The sequence below is a fragment of the Euwallacea similis genome, chromosome 11, assembly GCF_039881205.1.
Source record: "Euwallacea similis isolate ESF13 chromosome 11, ESF131.1, whole genome shotgun sequence".
NCBI classification, from domain to species: Eukaryota; Metazoa; Arthropoda; class Insecta; order Coleoptera; family Curculionidae; genus Euwallacea; species Euwallacea similis.
Window position 1 is genome coordinate 3,069,693 of NC_089619.1, and position 17,795 is coordinate 3,087,487.

General features: G+C 36.8%; 3 protein-coding genes across 6 annotated transcripts in view; 1 reads left to right on the forward strand and 2 right to left on the reverse strand.

The window, feature by feature from the left end:
- jbug (filamin-type immunoglobulin domains fbug) overlaps nt 1-7,922 on the reverse strand; it is a 34,115-nt gene extending 26,193 nt beyond the window's left edge. For 3 of the 4 annotated variants that reach the window (XM_066395054.1, XM_066395052.1, XM_066395057.1), the window contains exons 1-5: nt 4,653-4,787; nt 1,385-1,627; nt 1,101-1,324; nt 856-997; nt 639-802 (exon numbers count right to left, since the gene is read on the reverse strand). In XM_066395054.1, the coding sequence (XP_066251151.1) occupies nt 639-802; nt 856-997; nt 1,101-1,324; nt 1,385-1,520 (666 nt within the window). In that variant the 5' untranslated portion in view covers nt 1,521-1,627; nt 4,653-4,787. Of the gene's footprint in view, nt 1-638; nt 803-855; nt 998-1,100; nt 1,325-1,384; nt 1,628-4,652; nt 4,819-5,829; nt 6,020-7,680 lie in introns of those variants that run through there. The other variant, XM_066395058.1, reaches the window with a different exon arrangement.
- Nucleotides 7,923-11,414: 3,492 nt separating this feature from the next.
- Nucleotides 11,415-14,756, reverse strand: ApepP (Aminopeptidase P). Its single transcript, XM_066394954.1, has 3 exons — nt 14,645-14,756; nt 14,086-14,417; nt 11,415-13,022 (listed from the first exon to the last, which is right to left on the reverse strand). Exons 2-3 carry the CDS (start codon nt 14,384-14,386, stop codon nt 11,482-11,484), a joined length of 1,842 nt encoding a protein of 613 aa, XP_066251051.1. The 5' UTR covers nt 14,387-14,417; nt 14,645-14,756; the 3' UTR covers nt 11,415-11,481.
- A 449-nt stretch (nt 14,757-15,205) lies between these two features.
- Hs2st (Heparan sulfate 2-O-sulfotransferase) lies at nt 15,206-17,481 on the forward strand. Its single transcript, XM_066395312.1, has 5 exons — nt 15,206-15,553; nt 16,358-16,658; nt 16,718-16,853; nt 16,921-17,018; nt 17,075-17,481. Exons 1-5 carry the CDS (start codon nt 15,445-15,447, stop codon nt 17,430-17,432), a joined length of 1,002 nt encoding a protein of 333 aa, XP_066251409.1. The 5' UTR covers nt 15,206-15,444; the 3' UTR covers nt 17,433-17,481.
- The last annotated feature ends 314 nt before the right edge of the window (nt 17,482-17,795 follow it).

A 17,795-nucleotide genomic window follows, 5' to 3' on the forward strand; every position in this document is an offset into this window, starting at 1 on the left:
TTAAAACTTTAAATAACATAAAAATGACTTTAGTGAGATTCTTACATTATTTAGAAACTACCCTAACGTACGGCCACTTGAGTAAAGTGGTTGAGTACTAATTAAAATAAAAGAAAGGAACCTTCTTCATACCCGTATAACAGACGGCTTCAACCCAAAGAACACGTTGTCTAATCGAATGCGAAGACCCGTTGATCTGATTATACAAAGAGTGGAGAGAACTTGGCAGGCAAAGGAAGATAATACTGGATTAAGGCATGTACTAAGATGCGACTATCTTTATTATATTCTTTGGAATTGAGTATCATAGTACTGCTGGGTAAAAATGAGGGAAAGAAGGAATGAATTAGTTCAGGATCGGCCCGCGGGGATTTAAGGCATGGCTAAAATTACCCTGAACATCTCAGGAAGAATTAATGTAAACGGGAATCGAGTAAAATAGAAAAAACTATGAAACTTAGCTTAGAGCTACAAAATCCATACATAATTATCCATACATAAGAATTTTTACTAAAAATGTACTTTCCCGTCTAATGGTTAAAGGGTGACCATCTTTAACCGTTAATTGGGAAATCACAGATCATCTTCAAAGCAAAGACACCTAATACATCTATTACCTCAATACAAATGTTACTTACAGGTTCTCCAACTCGTCCTGATGTCGAATTCAGGCCAACATTGATCATATCATGAAGTGGGGGCCTCTCGGGTACCCACTGGAAGTGCGCTGCGTATGCCATAACTCCCAAGTGTTCAACATTTTTGTCTGCCATATCTTTCGGTGATAAAACCGGTTGAACACCTGTAAGAAAACCAAACTTTTATCTCTATACTCGTGTAGGTGCAAATATCAACCTAATCTTTTCCCTGCTTCAACTGCCTGATTTAGGTTTTGTTCCCAGTAAACTGAATCAGTCCTCAACTTTTCTGGAGCTGCAGCTGAACCACCCAATGACCTTATTATCTCACTTAATACTCGCCCATCATTCCAATCGCTCTGTGGATAAAAATCGTTGGTTAATTGGGTCTGTATAAAATGTGGACATGACTGGACATTTCCCCATTGATCCTCTGTTTTTTTTTAAAAAGAAGGTATTTACCGTAAAATTTTGTACTGGCCTTTCGAGCCTTGAATTAATCCACCTCAATGTGGCATAGAACCCCGGAGATCCAGGCTTCATAAAGTAGGAGAGGTACGTCATTCCAGATAGCTCATCAAGCCAAGGAGATGCCAAGTATTCAGGCTCCAAAACGGCTGGTATTCCAAGGTCTTTTTGAGCAACATCCATCGCTCGTCTGCAGTTCTCGATGCCATTTGATTTATCTAGTTAAAGAATTTCAACAATTTACCTGAAGGTTTTTAACCATCAGAATTCGATTTTACCTAATCGTCTCCAATTGGGGAAAAGACCAGGCTTGCAGTAATCTACTAAAGCTGATAACAGAACTCCAGAATTCCAATCAGTAGTAAGGTTGGAGACTTTGCACTCTGGAAGGACCGCTTGCAACCAGGCCAACATCAGTTTTCTAGGTGGAAATTTTGATCTTCCAATTTGGTAGCGGACTATAAGGGACCAAATGAGTCCCAGTATGAGCTTGAGGTTTCCATTTACAATATCCAAATTTCCTAAAAAAAAGCAAGAAATGTTGAGCTCGAATGAAGAAGTGATTAAATTCTTGTGCTCCGCCTTTAAATTTTTGTAAAAAAACTTGAAGGCCTCACACTTCGTGCAGCACATTAAAGTATGTTAGAATTTATATCTGTGACACTTTTTCCAATTTTGAATTTGATTTCCAAAATAAGCAAAAACCTTTTTTAACCCCCTTTGAAACTCTATATTACGACCTGTGTCTTCATATTTTTAACGTCGATCTCTTCATTTTTGAAAATAAAGCAACTTTTTCTCATAACTTGTACCACCCTTTGATGACGACTGAAGCCCGAAATTCTACTTACAAAATCTTAAAAAATTCATTTCATGTATATGTATATGTATATGTCTCTTTATCCTTTAATGCAAATAGCACATTACCTTTTCAGGGCCGGCCTTAGCAAGTCGGACGCCCTGACCCACGTTTTTAATCATTCTATCCCCAAGAAAAACCGAAAGTCCGCCACCCTTCCTGGTCTGCGGCCCTGGATCGTCGCCCAACCTCGCCCCTTCACCCCTTAAGCCGGTACTGCACCTTTCCTATACTTTTATCATGTGTTAAACACAAGCCACATAAAAAGAGAAATTTATTTGCATTTCAACCGCGCCTACAAGCAGATAATTTTTATGTGTGATGCCATTGAACTCTTCGATTTAGTTGCCATATAAACTGTTAAACTATAAGAAACGTTAAAATTATGGCGGTGAATGTCTGCCTAGAGAAGACAGTTAGTAGGTTAATTTTACCTAAAACGCACCAGAATAAGCGTGAAAGTCCCAGCTGACACACAGTGACTACTTCATTTATTAAACCATGACATCAATTCTAATTTTAGTTGTAAACGAACATTAGAATTCTCAACAGAAAAGACCAACCTGGAGGTATGAAGGACACTTTATGGACTCAACCTAGCAGCGTCTACACAAAGCGTAATTTCATGAAGATTCATGCATTATCTTTTAATGCAAGGGAAATATCGAATAATTGCGTTTCGGATCGGATGTCGGATGTTGATGACCGGATTCCGGAGGGAAATACCCCAATGGTGATATGGAGTGGTCAAGACTGAAGGACCAAAATGTGGTGATGTGTGCTTCTCGTTTGACGTTACCAGAAGCGTGTTTAATCCTTCCCGTAGGGTCAAGATGTATATGTCCCTCTCAAAGGACCAAAGTGAGGTGATTCCGACTCGAAGGATCAAAAGTGATGTATATACCAAACGCTATCGGAATTTAGGAGTTTCCAAAACTGGCCGCCAAGACAATTGTGGATTGGATGATCACGTTCGGACCACCCTGAGTTCGCAGTCTCAAAGACACTATTTCATGCGAAAATAACCAACGATCCTTCTAATTAAAGTTTATTGGCAAAAAAACAATAATTCACGTGCTAAACGATATAGGTAACAACGAGCCTCTGTCGAGACGAGTAACCCAGCTATGTGCCTTAAGAAGGGTATCTGTTCCCATACTTAAACTTAGTACCCCCTTGAGGGAGGAGGGGGGTAAGCTGGACGACGGCCCAAGCCGGCAGACCAGGAAGGGCGATTACAGGGTATGGAGTGTTCAGTTTTTATCTGCATAGGATAAGGAAGGCAAATTCTAGCGAATACTAGTACAGTATGTCGGAGGATGATCCGGAGCATACTACTTGATTATGCTCGAAATTTAAAGAGGTCAGGAGCAGAGCAGCCGTAAAATGCAGAACAGCGGTGAACATCAACAATGTATCATCGCTACTCTTAAAGGGGGAAAAGGACTTCAATGCTGTAATGGAGTTGCTGGAGGAAATAATGAAGGAAAAACGGGAGAAGGAAAGGAAGAGAAATGCGCCGCCACAATGAGAAGTAAAACTGGAAAATTTTAATCTCCCCCTCTTTTTGCGGTGATCCTGGAGATGATCCAGGGTGAAAAGACGAAAGGAGTTTAATCGGTTGGTATCCCGGGGGGTATCATCCCTATGTAGGCACACAAGATCGTCTTTGTGCGAAACCTAAACGTCGGGAAGCAAATTCTCTAATTCGTTATAAAAAAAAGACCAGGAAAGGCGGCGGACTTACCTGGTCGGTGGTTTTTCTTGGAGGTAGGAAGGCGGTGATTCGCCCAGGGAGCCAGACTTGCTAAGGCTGACCCTGCTTAAACTTAAACCGAAGCACAGACAAAATATGGAAAAAATTACATTATACGACGACATGGGTCTCATATGCCCATTTACACAGGCCCTAGCATCAAATTTGTATCAACTTTGCTTGCTGTTGTTCTGTCGTATTCATCCTTTGAGTCCAACACACGATGATAAATAATCGATTCATTTACGCCGAACATCTTTCTAATAGGTAATTAATTTGAGTTTCCCTCCTTGCCCCGTCAGTTCGGTTATTATCAATAACCAGTACCGGCCTTAGGGAGAAGGGCGATAGAGTCGAGGTTGGACAATGGCTCGGGGCGGCGGATTTCCTGGTCGGCGGTTTTTCTCGGGAGTAGGGAGTAGTGGTCACGAATTTCTTGCTGAGTCAGGCCCTGTCAGCGAAAATGTCGCCGGGCAAAACGGCTACTAAGGCCGGCCCTGTTAGTAGCTGTTCGTGAAACCGAGAACACAGCACAATTCAGTCAGGTAAAAACTAAATTAGCCAAATTACGACATAATGAAAACTACCTGTAAGTTTTGTAGTAACCGCGAACCTACGCTCCTATTAAAATTCATAAACGCCTTATTAGAAACGGAAAACCTCCATTGATTTGGCTACATGATTGTTATGACATTGTTATCAACACATTCTACACCAAATTTCACAATTATTTATAAGTTTTGGTCGATTAAGTATTCCAAGGTTGGGGATGAGGTAATTTTGAACTTGTCGGAGTGTTTGAAGAGCAATTTCGACACAGGCAAAGTCAATTTGTAAATATTTGCTTTTAAACATGTAAAACTGTTTATAGAAGAAAATTCAATCCAAGGGATGTCGATTAGGGAACAAACTTTTAGCACACTAAACCTACCTATATTGACAAGTTTAACCCCGTCTTGTTCTATGGCATTTAAAGCTGCAGTAACGTTTTCGAGGTAGTGATGCTGATTTGCAGGCTTTTTGTTCCACGCGGGCCTTATTGGCTTCTTTTGGAGGTCTTCTACGAGGGCACATAATCGAACACCTGTCCGCAGGTCCTGCAAGTAAAACATGTTGAAAAAGGAAATTTACCGCAGGAACTCCTCAATTCTTCGACATAGTTTATGACTTCGTTATGTCCCTTTCAAAACCGTATTAAACAAAAAAAAACTCTATGGGAATTCTTCCGATTTCGATTCACTTGAGTGTGACTTCTTGCCTTTTACACTTTCGTTCGTTTCGGTATTCAGTTCAACTGTCGCCTTCATTTATTTTTAATTAAGTAAAGAATAATTTAAATGTAAAACAAGGCAATTCTAAACGAGACTGGGTGTTGCGTGACATACTGTGGAGGGTGGTTTCTTACATTTTGACTGCTTCTGGTGAGTTTGTTATTAGAGTTGGAAAAAAACTTTAAATGCAAAAGTTGTAGGCCTAGTCCTAAGTGGCCGGAAAATATTGCTGGATAAGAGACTATCGCGAAGTAGGGGAAAAGTATCAAATATGTCAATTTATAATCAAACACCCTGTACATTCTCTGACTACTGCAACTGTATGGTTAAACAAAACTTTTTTTAGCGGAGAAAGCTCATATAAACTTCCACAAATTTGGGCACACCTTCTTACCACAAAAGAGAAGTAACTCGTTTCTTTTGTGTCTTATTGTGTGTTTACTAGAGATACTGGAAAATATCCTTCAAGGGGGACAAAGTCTTCATGGCCAAGGGACAAAACATTATTAGTAGCAAATTTTATAAAATTCTGATTATTCCCTAGCAATTAATCTTTAAGGCGACTTAGGAGATAGTGTTTGTCCTTAACAGTGGACAGCGAATCTGCAATTTCCATATCTCCTCCAATCGTATTGTGCTCTGCTAATTTAGTAGTTTTCTCTACTTTACTACTCTACTCGAAATTATGGTAAATCAACTTATGTACCTCCTACAACTGCCCCTTTTTTGGCGCCCCTTGTATACCTACAGGAATAAAGTGAATACATTTTGCCTCTACAGTGGCCAATTGAATCTCCCTTCTCTTTAACTAGTTAGTTAAAATAATTATGCACTTGCCTCAGATAAGTCTGCAATTCGTAAATCTTTGGGCAAATGTTCATTGACCCAGTTTCGAAAGGTATTAGCTTGGATCTCCACCCACACATCTTCGTTGCCTTTTATCTGCATTCCTCGGGCTGCATGACCTTCCGGACTTCGGGCCAGTAGACCACTGTGTGATATTTTGCCCTCCATTTTCGATTAAGAACTAAAATAAAAAAGTTATTGCGGACAAGCTTTAAGTGATAAATAATCTTATATGGGCGGTAGGTCTATCCGAGTGAAGAGCCCTCGGACAGCGAACACCAAATTTTCAGTAAAACGTTCTACAATATATACAGGGTGTAACGCATTGTCATGAAGATATTCCAGGGAGCGAAAGTACTCCACAAAATAATAAAAAAGTGCTAATAATTCTATGGCTAAAAGCGCACTATTTTTTGATATACAAGGTGGGAAAATTTCACATTTTGCCTGACTATGTATACAGGATGGCGGACATAGGTGTAAGTGAGCTCCGGCGGAAAGAAAATTTATATGTGATCCTTAAATTCCCAGACACAGTACTGGATTATCCGCTATTGTTCACAATGCTCAATATGCAGCACGACCTCGTACCTCAATGTTTGAAGACCCAAAATTTTTTCTTCTACTATTTTTTAAAACCTTTTTCATTTACCCATAATTCATGCACAGTACTGAATTCTCCCGATACATTCACTTTTAGCTGTAGCTATACGTATTAATATTATATGAATATTGTTATGTAGGTATGTTACTTATGCTTCAAAACCTAAAGGTTCTATTAGAATAAATACAGCCTGAGTCCTTGGGTAGAGCTTCCAGATCTGCTATATTCTAGAGCAAAATGTTGACTTAGCAAGGTTCTCTCTTCCAAATCGTTTCGGTTTTTTAGTTCAAATTAGTTGATAATAATTGTTTTTATCTTTACTTATCAATTTTGCCTTAGTTTTCATAGGTAAGGTAGATTATCCAGGGTCGGCCTTCGCAAGTCTGCCGCCCTGGGCCGACGCTCGGTCTCGCCCCCCATAAGAACGTTATTGCACTCACCCCCATGGCCATTTCAGATTTTACAAGGGGTGGAGCCGGGACAAAATGAATAAATATGGCCAATATAATATGAGATAAAACTTTTTTCCTTTGTGTACATACTGAATATTGTTTACCTACTTGTTTTGGCGATTTCTGAACAAATTCAGATATTTTATCTTTACAATACATATTACGAAGCGAATTCGAATCACGAGTAAAAATCCTTCGTCTAACACACTAGGAAGCTTCGCGCATATTACTCGCGGACACGTCAAAATCCAAAAAATTCAAAAATATACAGGGTGCGCCATGTGAAAAAAATCAGAGCTGCTACCATTTTTAAAAATAAGCGAAAACATCGCATTCGTGAAAGCATTTTAGGTCGACGACGATAGAGCAAATCCCATCATCTAGACGCACAAATTCTCAGAAAAATTCTACGACCAGTTTTCCATAGAAGTCGTACCCTCGGCTATCGGACACCCTGTATGTAATTCCAACAACTCACCTAGCCCACGGCAATGTGAAATTAATTAGCGTTTTTTCTGATTAATGATGTGGGCTGTAGGCGCATCGTATTGCATAAATATATAATGTTTTCTATGTGATGCTAATAGAAATAGCGCGACGCAGGTAGATACGAATCCGTGACATGTTAGCCTAAAGTGGAAACGTACTAGATTGAAAACCCTTGGATTTGTGTCTAATTTTTCATTAAGATTGGCAGGATTCAGCCTTAAAAACCTGACGATACGCTATAGAAGTGCAGCACTTAAGTCAGGCGTGCGCCACAAGTAAACAAATAAGGTAACTAACCGTGAGAGAAGATTTCCCTTTCTGCAACTGCTCTCCTTAACGTGAGAAAAGCATTGGTTGTGGCACTAAATTAAAAAACTTATAATAACACTGCACTAACAACAGGAAAATTGATCACTATAACTTTTTCGTTGGTCTAAAAGTGCATTTACCATTTAAAGTTTTGAAGCACGCGAAGGATAGTCCGTGACGAGCTTTGATCGCGGCTTTTGGTCGAGGTTATACAATAACACACTGTAAGGTAATTCTTAACCAGTGTCGCGGAAAGCAAGTCTGGTTTCAGTTTCTAGAAGGGGGGCCCCGACGTGCATATGGGGGGACACTCCCATGTTGGTCTGCGAATCTTAAATATTGTTATTTTCAGGAACGCACAATGAGCTGTCAAATCGACGACATTGCTAAATTTGGAGTGAACTAATTAATAAGATTGTTCATGGCGATGGTGATGATGACGGTATGAAATAATGAATAATAGTAGAGTTTGACCACGCCTTTAAAGAATAAATAGACGTTGATGTAAAGAGTTGTTGCGGCACCGTCCGAGATGGTGGTAGCTACGCCACTGCTACGCCATCAGCTGCAGCAGATTTAAATAATTAAAAGAATCTTGAAAATTAATGCAGTACGAATACTCGATCCAAATTTATACAGAGTGTAACATACCATTATGGATATATTTCAGGGGGCGACAGTACTTCGTAAAATAATTTTTTTTTAATGTTAATAGACCCATGGTGAAGAACGCACCATTTTGGATATGCAAGGTGGCAAAATTTCACATTTTTTCTCATATTTTGCTTTTTTCTCATATATGTCTTGAATTTTTGAAACTTCGTTCACCCATTTTCTTTCAAATCCTCCCTAACAAAATGCCAAAATCGTCTGTAGCCATGTACAGGATATTATTTACTACTTTACGCTGTACATCTTATTTTGGGACACTCTATATGAATTCTGACACCAAATTAAATTCCTTCTTCAATTCCTTCGCTTTTTGGTTTCTTACGGTATTTTCGTATCTTCCACCGTTTTCATAGAATTTTCAAAAATATCTATGAATGTAAATTAAAAAGTCCAATCTATATATCCCGGTCCGATTTTCGGTTCCGTTCCGGTAATTTTGTTTTGATTTTTAACATTTTGCATTTTCAAAGATTTCAAGGAATACGTGAGATAGACGCAAAATATGAGGAAAAATCTGATACTTTGCCACCCTGTATATCGAAAATGGTGCTTTTTTGACTGTAGGTTTATTATCATTATTTTATTATTTTGCTGAGTACTATCGCTCCCCAAAATATCTCCATGATGTTTTACCTGTTACCTGTATAAAATTGTAATATTACACCCTGTATAAGATTATTGCCGCATGTACAGACTGAAAACTTAATTCTATTCGAATTTGAAATGCAACAATTGCGGTACAAAAAGCGTTGGTTTCATTGTAACCACAAATGAGCTGAACTACAATGTTACGGTTAAGTGATGAGCGAGATAAACGCATAATTGTTAGTATACGAATAAAAAATAAATTGAATATCCAAGGAAACCAACAAGACTAATTTGGTTAAGAGGTTTCTTATCCTTATTGCCAGGAGGGCAACAAGTGTAAGAAACAAATTAAATCAAATATATAATTAATTATTATTAAAATTAACTATTTCCACTTTTTCAAACTTACATAATCGCTTTTGTTCTAACAAGTATTTGTAAGTAAAGAATATTTCAAATTTACACTTATTACTGGACAATAAGATAAAGTCGTGGAAATCTAATTTTATCAGTGGCACGATCCGCCCATGTTTTACATCAAGAGAAGTACTATTTTTTTATTTTCCAAAGGTGCCACTTTTTTCTATTTTTTATTTGAGAAGCACCCTTCATACGCATGTCTGACTTACCCTTTTCTGGGGCCTCAGACGAAAACCTTTAAAACGTTTCGGTCACCGTCTTCAGAATTTGGGAAAGAAACAGACATCACAAAAATAGACCTATTTCAAATCTTTTTATATCGTACACAGCAGGTATATCAGACCAGATCAAATGATTAGGGCATGAATTCAATATCCAAATATTTTTTAGAATAGCTTTCTATTCTAAAAGCATGCTACGTTCAAAACTTACAAAGCTAAAATCTCAAAATCAAGAGATGAGACAAAAATGTCATATACAGGGTGTAACGTATGAAGATATTTTAGGGGGCGATAGTACTCTGCAACATAATAAAAAATACTAACAGCCCCATGGTCAAAAACGCTCCGTTTTCGATATCATTTTCTAAATACAGGGTGACACAGTAAAGTGAGAAAAAATGTGAAATTTTACTACTTTGTATATCGAAAATGGAGCGTTTTTGACTATTGATCTATCAGTATTTTTTATTATTTTGCAGAGCCACGTGAATGAATATCTCCATGATATGTTACACCTTGTATAAAATTCCTTGCTAATGTAAGTCAATTCATATAGGCGAAAACCTTTAAAAAGGAGAATTACAGAATATGAAAAATAGCAATTTACACCAGCACGTCTTTGATAATAGTCAAATAATTAAATAGAACGATGTTTGTATCGTTAACCACGGAACTATTATCAAAGAAGCATAAAATCACAGAAAGTGCCTCTATTTTACTGAATAAACACCAATGTGTGGCCTCTTGTTAAGTAAGCAGAGATAATAGTTGGTTACCCATGCTTGAGGTCTACCTCGGACACATAAAAAGAAACTAGAGACTAACAAATAACCTTAGAGTAATAGAGTTTTAAAAAAGATCACTTTATTATAAGATACACTTACTCTTATATCAACCCTTTCAAACCATGACATGACCCATGATTAAAACGGTCATTCCTTAGTAATTAACGCAAGGACTTTTCAGAATAATTTCCATATTTTAGTTACTCACCTTCCATAAGTGGACTTTAGTCCAGCAAATTTTTCATGATTATTTTTTCTGGGTTCCAAAAACGATGACAAACTTACCCTTAACAAAGGTTTCCGTCAGAGTACTAAGTAAAGGGTGAATAGTATTCTCATTTCGTTTTAGCTGAAAATAGTGTGTAATCGCACTTCTGCAACGACTCCTGCTTGTGTGTGAGGGGTTATTCTCAATCCAAATAATAGAAAAAATTAACAGTCCACCTCAAAGGCATAGAACATATTTAAAGGTGCCATATCAAAATGTTACCCTTTCGATGTGGTATTGAACTCTCAGCGACATCAAGGATCGATTAGCAAAGTACCTCGGTACAATACGTTGTAGATGCACAATTTGCATTTCCGATAAGGTACCAAGGCTTTCCGTTTCATCAAATATAGAAAATTGTTTAAGTTTATAAAGGAAAGAAAGAGCGTGTCCAATTGCATACGCGGACTTGGTTATAGTCGTCATAGCGGAAATGAAACATCTTCTAGAACGGAGATGTTAAAAAACGGCAATATAGGTCAGCTCGGCCCTAGAAGGCATGGACCTGAACATGCCATGTCCAAGACCGAGCTGGTAGTACTAATGGAGCGGAGCATAATAAGGGAAATCAACATCAATGTGGAAGAATAAGAAATTAAAAGCGAATAATCTGCGGAACTTGCCGAAACAAATTTTAAAAATACGGTTTTTGTTGCCGCGATGGCGCTATAAGTACTCTGTCACTACTGTTCAAATTCCAATTTTACATAAAATTTTGACTTAGTCAACTTCCGTTTCTCGTGCATACCCAAGACAATAAAACAAATGTTAATAAACACATTATATTTTGAATAATAAAATTATACAACACGTTAATAGCACACAATATATATAACTATCTAGAAAGAGGTTTGGTCTCCTTCCACAGCCACGCCTTAACGTCAGAAAGTCCCTGTTTCTCCAAAAGGGGCCCAACCACCTCCCTGCATTTCTGATGATACACATTAAGTTGCTCAATCTCCTTATCAGTCAACATGGAAACATCGATTAAATTAATTGACTTCGGTGCAAAAGTCACAGTCTCAAAGGTGAGAAAACCTCGATTGTTAAAATTATGAAGAGTATTTGCTTCTACGATCACCACAATGTCTTCAATACGCATTCCAAATTTACCATCTTCATAATAGCCAGGTTCGTTTGATAAGAACATATTGGCTTCCAGGCCTGGGTCTTGGTTCATGGGTCTCCACGAAATACCCATAGGGCCTTCATGGACGTTTAAGTAGTGACCAATTCCATGGCCAGTTCCATGTGCGTAATCCAGCCCGACATCCCAAAGGAACTGCCTAGCGAATGAATCCAAGTAGTTGCCTTTGAGTTTACGAGGGAAAATCATCGAGGCGAACTTTAATTGCCCCTTCAAAACCCTCGTGTAACATTGCTTTTCATAAGCGGTGGGAGTACCAAAATGAAACGTTCTTGTCACATCAGTGGTGCCGTCAAGGTACTGCGCTCCAGAATCGCATAAATACAGAGTGTCAGTTCTTATAGGCACATCCGTGGATGCACTCGGCTGATAATGAATAATCGCCCCGTGAGGACCTACTGAGCTTATAATCCCAAAGCTATCACCTATAAAATCTGCCTGTAACTTTCTAAATTCAAGCAGCTTTTGCGCTCCAGAAACCTCTGTGATAGTCCCTGAAGCCACGTTCTTTTCCAGCCATGAGAAATAACAACATAAAGCTACTGCATCCTTAATATGAGCGTTCTTCATGCCCTTAACTTCAGTCGGATTTTTAACGGCCTTCATTAACTGAACTGGAGTGGTGTCAGTCAATAATAAATGTTTTTTGGGTATAATATTGGTCAATGCATAGCTGGAAAACTCACTAAACCAGACAAATCCATTCAAATTGACACTAAGTTCTTTAAGTGCTTCCTCTATCTTCTCATATGGTTTAATAGTAAAAACATTTCCAGCCTCACTTTTCAAGTGCCCTTTAACCTCATCAGTGGCTTGTCTGGAATCGATAAACAGAGTAAAAGTCGAATTTGCAGAAATTATGACGTAAGAAAAGAACACGGGGTTGTAATCAATATCAGAACCTCTCAAATTTAAGAACCATGCCACTTCATCTAAAGCGGTAAGAACAAGGTAATCGGCGTTCCTTTCCTTCATCACAGCTACGACTTCAGACAGCTTGTTCTGCACAAGTTTTCCGGTGAAGGTTACTGGTAGAGGTTTTACGGGGTTGACTGGACGTTTTGGGCGATCGCTCCAAAGGAGTTCAACCAAATTTTGAGCCACTGGGATTAGTTTATGTCCTACAGTCTCTAGTTCCTTTTGCAAAACTGGAAACTCCTCGCTTGTAATTAATTTAGGGTCTACTCCTACATGAGACCCAGAAGGGAGGGTTTTCACTAGCCACTGACCTGCAAAGACGAAAAGAATTTAGGTACAATTTTCATGGGTAAGGTGTAATAAGTTCTGCTAAGATCATTCAAATGCAAGTCAAAAAAAAAAAGTGAAAATTTCGTTGACGTCGGCACATCGAGCATCGCTTTAAACGTTAAGAGTTGTCTGAAACTATGCATGCATTGCAGGGCGAATGGCACTCAGATCAAATTTGTGACGCTGTCAAAGCTCAGCAATCGTCGTTTATTGCTTGTACTCAGGACTCACAAAAAAACTCAAACCTGGTCCAACCCATCAAGTCCTGATTGTATAGAAGGATGACGGTTCGAGTACCACATATTACTAGATACACATTCTCTTGTAGATATTAATGCTTAAAAATTTTATCATTCATGCAAAAGTGCAGAAATCCAAGTTCCTTAACTTCGTAAACAATCTGATTACGTCCATAAATCATAATAAACTTAATGTGGTAAGGCGAAACCGTTTATCAATACGAAAACACATTCAGATTAGAGACAAAAAAGATATCTATGATTTATTGAAGAATTATTATGTACATATATTGTGAATTATCAAGATGTAATTAAAAACTTAGATAATTAGGTATTTATTTAAAATTAGATTGCAAACCATTATTAACTAATCTTGAAACTGATAGATAATTTATAATGTTGAAGTGGTTTAACAGATAGAAAAACTTGCCTCTTTCTGTGGACTTTTTGGAAAATGGCAACAATTAAGTTGAGTCTCATAAAAGAATTTGAATTTCAATATGAGAAATAAAAAAAGGCTGAAGCAAGTGCCTTATAGATGTGTTGTAAGTGATAATTAAAGTAGGTATACATGTAATAACTATTAAAGTTAAATCAAAGGGTGGTAATTAGAGTAAATACTTATCTACAGGAAAAAGGAATGTACATATGTGTTTAGGTAAAGATTCAATCACAAATACAATAAGTACCAGGGCAAAGTCACTCAAAGAAATAATTGAACTAGATATTATTCACTATATTATAGTATTCAGTTGTTGATAAAATTATTCCTACAAAGACTCTTGAAGTTTATAATGGACCTTACCTTTTTGAGGAGTATTTGGATCCCCTTCTTTCATGAGTGTCCAATTAGAATCCATTTCCTCACTAGCTTGTAAATAATACCTTCCATCAGTCCACATACAAGCATCATGATTGGTGACAACTGCAGTTCCGGCCGATCCTTGAAAACCAGATATGAAGCCTCTAAATTCATCACAATGAGCTAGATATTCCCCGTAATGAGCATCATTTGAAGGAATAATGTAAGCCGATAGAGGTTCTTTATTGCCTTGCATGGCAGCTCGTAGCTGCTTCAGTAAGGTAGTTGTAGACTTGGTTGGCATGGTGTTGTGGTTAAATGACTGTTCAGCCACACTTAAAGTAAAATTAAAGAGTTTATAGGATATGTGTGAGTGTGTAGAATTATCACATAACTGAGACAATCAGGTGAAATATAATTAATCTTTGAAACTGTTTATCTTATCTCTGTTAGGAAAGCCGCTAGAATTGAAATGATTCTACGGGATTCGAATGTCTATTAACAATAGTTGAGTTCTGTTTGCTTTGCGGGGATGATCAATGCACCCCAAGTAGATACTTACATTTACTATTCGGTCTTTGCAATAAATTATTCTCTTTAAAATATTTTCTTCATAAGACTCAAATTGCAGTTATTTTTTGTTACAGTCGGAGAAAAAATGTAGTTACACATTAATAACAACTAACTGCCAACAAACAACAATAATAACAGCTGATCAGCCAGCTGTTCATTTGACAAATGTCTGGAGATTGGTTTAGTTGACAGGAACAGGGGATATCGGAGTGAACCTGAACAGGGAGTAAGTGGAGTATAAGGAAAAAATCTAGATTTCAAAAAAGTAAATACTTGATAGAACTTGAAAACCTATTTTTTAATGTGAAAATACATTTTGAGCTAGTGAGAGTGTAATAGAATAGTAAGAGCGAGTAATAACATCTATAAAACTCATTTGAGGGATAGAGACAAGTCATAGTGCCCAATGAAAAATCTATACCAAGAACACAGTGTTGACACTTTCTCGTGCAAATACTTATCAAAGTAAAATTTACAAGTTTGACATTTTACAAGGTGTTTGTTTTTGTTACTATTACGGTTTTCGAGTTTTGTTGAGTGTTTACCGAAATATTTACCAAACTCAAAATTTTGTATTATTAAATTTTTTTTAATAATCATTAACATACGTGGATTACGTATGTTCGAAACGCTGATTACAAAGCGGCATTATAATAAACTTAAAAAAAGGCAATGGAGCAAGAAGGAGAATTGCACCCAAGTGGTCGCAAATGATACAATCTACCACCACTATATTTTAAGAAGTTATACAATTGCTAATGTAACGCAAGAAGAATTGAGTCAATAGTTATGCTAACTCATAAATTTAAAGTATTTCTTATTCTGATTTTTGTCAGTGCTATCTTCACAATATTTCAACTGCAAATCATAAGATTACAAGAGAGAATTCAAAGTCTAGGTGAGTCATGGTCATGAAATAGCATAATTTCTTACATTCATAGCTTTTTGTGAAGTTTTTTTTGTAACTATATATCTACTTTGTATGAGATTTGATGATAAATGTACTGCAGACTATGAAAATCCCTATTTGAGCTTGTAAGTACAATATTTGGCAAGATGTTCTTTAAACACTACTGAGAAATATTGAAGTTCTACATTATGGACATCTTAGTTACCATAAGAAATGTCTACAGAGTTGGCTAAATAGGAGAAGTTTTAGGATGGATCTTCACAAGTTTAAAAATTCCTGCATAACTGTCATTTTATTTCAAAACATGCCATTTCATTTATCTCAAAAATGTTGTCTGTAAATAATTTTACTTTCTTAAGAATCCATCTTTAGATTATTTTATGGCAAATAAAAATAACCCTTTTATTTTACATCTGGCAGAATTCAAACCCTTATTATAGATAAATATAGGGCATACAGTGCATCCAGTTGTCTGTAGATTGCCAGAGATATGAAGTAGTCTTCTGGCACCTCTTTGTTTAGGTTTTCTACTTGGTCTACATGGACTGGACAATATCTCTATGGGATGACGTAAGATGTCAACTTATCTGGAATCTAGGCCATGGTTGGCTTAATTGGCTCTCAATTGTAATTCTATTAACTGATCCCCATCACATGTAGAACCAATTTGAGGTGTGAGATCCCCATGAAATGCATAACCAATACTATATAAACTCAATATTTTCATCTTTACAACATGATTGTAAAATTGCCAATTTGGCTAAATATGCTAATTTAAATTAAAATTTTCAGAGGGCCTTGCCAAAAAGCCTAATAAGGCACTACTCAATTCTCCAAGTGCAGCAACAAACATTTCTGAAAATATTGTAGTATTGTATAACAGGGTACCAAAAACTGGGTCTACAAGCTTTGTGGGAGTAGCTTATGATCTTTGTAAAAAAAGTCAATATCATGTTTTACATGTTAATGTAACGGGAAATGGGCATGTTTTGTCCTTGAACAATCAGATTAAGTTTGTTTCTAATGTTACTGAATGGGATGCGATAAAGCCAGCCTTATATCATGGACATTTTGCTTACATAGATTTTAACAAGTATGTTGTATTAATTAAATATTTAATCTGCATAAATGTTGAAACTATTAAAATTGTAGATTTGGGGCCCCAAAACCACTGTACATAAACATTCTTCGCAGACCACTAGATAGATTCATTTCTTATTATTATTTTTTAAGATATGGTGACAATTTCAGGCCACATTTAATAAGAAAAAAAGCGGGAAATACTATGGTAAATTAAATCCTAAAAAATAACAGTGAAATGCCTAATGGTACTTTAATATTGAACACATTTCTAGACATTTGATGAATGTGTTGAAAAAGGGCTTCCTGAATGTGATCCAAGTGCAATGTGGCTTCAAGTGCCATTCTTTTGTGGTCATGCAGCAAATTGCTGGTATGGAAAAATATATATGTAATTAATGCAATATATTAGAGTTTTGTTAATTCCAGGAAGCCTGGAAACAAATGGGCCCTAACAGAGGCCAAAAAGAACCTTGTAAATAATTATTTCTTAGTAGGAGTGACTGAAGAATTGGACGATTTTATCTCTGTATTAGAGGTATCATTGCCAAGAATGTTTAAAGGTGCCCTAGACCATTTTGTCCAGAGCAATAAATCCCACCTTAGGCAGACAGTACAGAAGGATCTACCCTCAGGAGAAACTGTAAATAAATTTAAACAAAACCAAGTTTGGCAAATGGAGAACGAGTTTTATGAGTTCGCGTTGGATAATTTCCATTTTACTAGGCGTCAAACATTAAAAAATAGGTTACAAAATTTTATGTATGAAAAGATACGTCCTAGGTAGTCATAACAGTTTAGGGCATTAGTTAAATAATAAATAAGACTGTACAGTTTTACATCTTTTAATTCAATGGTTAACTTGTTAACAATCAGGATGAGAGAATTATGTATTTATTTGTATTTTTTGGGTGTATGATTTGAATGTTGTCTAGAAATAAACTGCCAAAATTAGATTTAAGTTGTTCTTGAAACGTTTAGTTAGAGGATATGAATATTTCTTCTATAAAAATAGTTATGTTTAACAATCCTTCAAGGTTATTTAATATTTTTCCATTTGTTTGTCAGAGCACACCTGAGCTTCGTACTGGCTTCTGTGCTTGTTAGTGTAAAATAGTTTGAGACCTAGTTCGATTTTAAAGGGCTCAAA